Source organism: Montipora foliosa, chromosome 8 (assembly GCF_036669935.1).
Source record: "Montipora foliosa isolate CH-2021 chromosome 8, ASM3666993v2, whole genome shotgun sequence".
Lineage (NCBI taxonomy): Eukaryota > Metazoa > Cnidaria > Anthozoa > Scleractinia > Acroporidae > Montipora > Montipora foliosa.
In genome coordinates, this window is record NC_090876.1 from 30,825,477 (window position 1) to 30,827,976 (window position 2,500).

General features: G+C 37.6%; 1 protein-coding gene across 1 annotated transcript in view; it reads left to right on the top strand.

Annotated features, from left to right (window-relative positions):
* Positions 1-2,500, top strand: part of LOC138013183 (uncharacterized) — a 49,097-nt gene that overhangs the window by 29,981 nt on the left and 16,616 nt on the right. Inside the window, exon 3 of the mRNA XM_068860200.1 lies at positions 1,780-1,910. Within this exon, the coding sequence (XP_068716301.1) occupies positions 1,780-1,910 (131 nt within the window). The remainder of the gene's footprint in view (positions 1-1,779; positions 1,911-2,500) is intronic.

The following is a 2,500-nucleotide window of genomic DNA, read 5'->3' on the forward strand; positions in this document are numbered from 1 at the left end:
CCGCAAAATTTGAAGAAGACATTATTCGTTTGAAGGAATTATGTACTTACATGGACATAGCACTTGAGAAACTCAGACGAAGACCACTGTCTTTGTAATGCATTATTACGTACGGTATGTCGGCTATTAAAGGAAGATGAACTACGTTTGATACGTACTCTGAAGGCGCTGTAATAATATTAGAATAGGGGCGCTTCTCAAAATAGGGGAGCTTATAAGAATGGGGGCGCTTATTCGGAAGGGGGCGCTTATCGGAAGGAAGGCGTTAAATCGAATCATTAAGGTAAGACGTCAAGTAAAAATTAATTTTATTTCTGAGCTGTTTTTTGGCGTTGGTCGGCATTCAAGAGCATTCAAATCGAAATAGTTTTCGAGAAAACACTGCGCTTAGAAAGTATTTTACGGATTTCTGGAATTCTTATATATTTTACTTGAAGAAGGCCGGTTTTATAGCCTGCCGAAATACTGTCCCAGGCATGAAAAACGCGAATGGTGTCGAGAATATTACTTGGAAACTTAACGGTTTACTTGAATGCTATACATTACCATTTCTGTTTCTTACCTTAGATAGTCTCCCCTGTATTCTCCTTGTTGCAACTTCGGAACATGAAGGAGTGAAATTTCTGTTTCAAGTATCAAGGGCAAATATGCTTGCTAAGTTAAATATAAATTTTCAAATATTTTCCTTGAATATAACGGAAGCTGTATCAAATTCAAGCCAATTTTTTGTATTATTTTTGGGGCGATTTAGATTTATAAACTTCATTATGTCAGAAAACATTTGCTATTTTTTTCTCTGGCTCAGTTCAGTTTCAAAATTCATTGACAATAATCCGTGATTTAATACAAGCCGAATCTTAAAAAGTCTTAAAAATGTAACTTTATGCTGAAGGGAAACAAAAGTTTAAGTCATAAGCATAAACATAAGCATTAGAAAAAGGAATCGTTCCATTTTCTTATGCTTATGCTTATGCTTACGTCACGTTTATAACTGTGTTAGCCTGTTCCAGGCTCCCAGATAGTCGCGAAAACGAAAACAACCCCAAGCCCCCACTCATTTTCGCACGCATTTTTTTTTCTTTCCCAACTATCTGGGAGCCTGGAACAGGCTATGACTATGTAAACCGGGTGCAACATAAACATAAGCATAAAACCGAGGTGTCAGCTGTTTTTGATGCCAACGGATATTTAAGTTAATAGTGCCTAAGATGGCGTCCGAAGGTACTGTTTTCTTTTACGAGAAACTTGGCATGCTGGGGCGGTTGGCAATTATCCCTGCCAAATCACCATCCGCTGGTTGCAGTTCCCGAGTCTCCTTATTCTTTCCTCTTTTTTCTTGTTCCCTGTCTTTTCGCCGTCGTCTTCTTCTATGAAGCAGAAGGAGTATAGTAGGAGGAGAATTTCTTCTTCTTCCGTCATTTTGGAAACGTTGCACGTCCCATTCTCCAGCTTGTTTTTTCTGGAGCTAACTGCGCTTGCGTATGTCACTTTTCTTATGCTTATGCAACATGTGCGAACTTCGTTATGCTTATGCTTATGTCGCAGTGTAAACCAGCCTTCAGAGTCTTGGGAAAACTTTCCTTTGACCTGTGATAGTCTGGAATTTGAAGTTTCCATTAATCCATAACTGGGTTCAGGTCTATAATTTATCTCTCCCAACGTCAAAACGTGCTTTCTTTCAGTGAGTTACTTTTGTATGCTTTATACTTGCCTAAAATTCAGTCTTATTGAAATCGCACTAAGTGTCAAGTGTACTGTTTTACTTGTTTTCTCACCAAGGTGTGCCAATATAATACTGAATCAGTTTCTCAAAGTACCTACCCATGCGCGGATACGGTATCGAAATTCCAAGTAAACAGTGATGGAAGCACAAGCATAATTTATAAACCATACACTTCAGACGTTCAAAGGTGTGTAAATCCTTAAGTCTCTTCCTAAAGAAACTCCCCTTTCCTCGTAAACCGTATTTCTTCCTTGCTGAGAGGATGAAATCTTTGGTGCGATATTCATTGCAAAGGTTGTTGCCCCAATGAACATAAACCACCTAAACATTCTCATCCCCAGCGGTAGTCCAGTTCGGCACCAAGAATAACGAACTTAACGGCTGATTAGGTGTCGTCATAGTAATAGTAAAATTGCAATAATAATAATAATAATAATAATAATAATAATAATAATAATAATAATAATAATAATAATAATAGTAATAATAATAATAATAATGATGATCATAATAATAATAATAATAATAATAATAATAATAACAACTTTATTTAAGTCTCAAGGTCATTTAGCCGAGCACGCGTGCTCTACTAATTGGGGAGACTATAAATCAACTGAAATCAGAACAAGTCAAATCAACTGTTGGTTTTTCAGTTTGAGGAGAAGGGAAACCGGAATACCCGAAGAAAACCTTTCTGAGTAGAGCAGAGAACCAACGATTTCAACCCACATGTGCCATCGAATCCGGGAATCGTTCCTAGGCCACATTGGTCCGGCT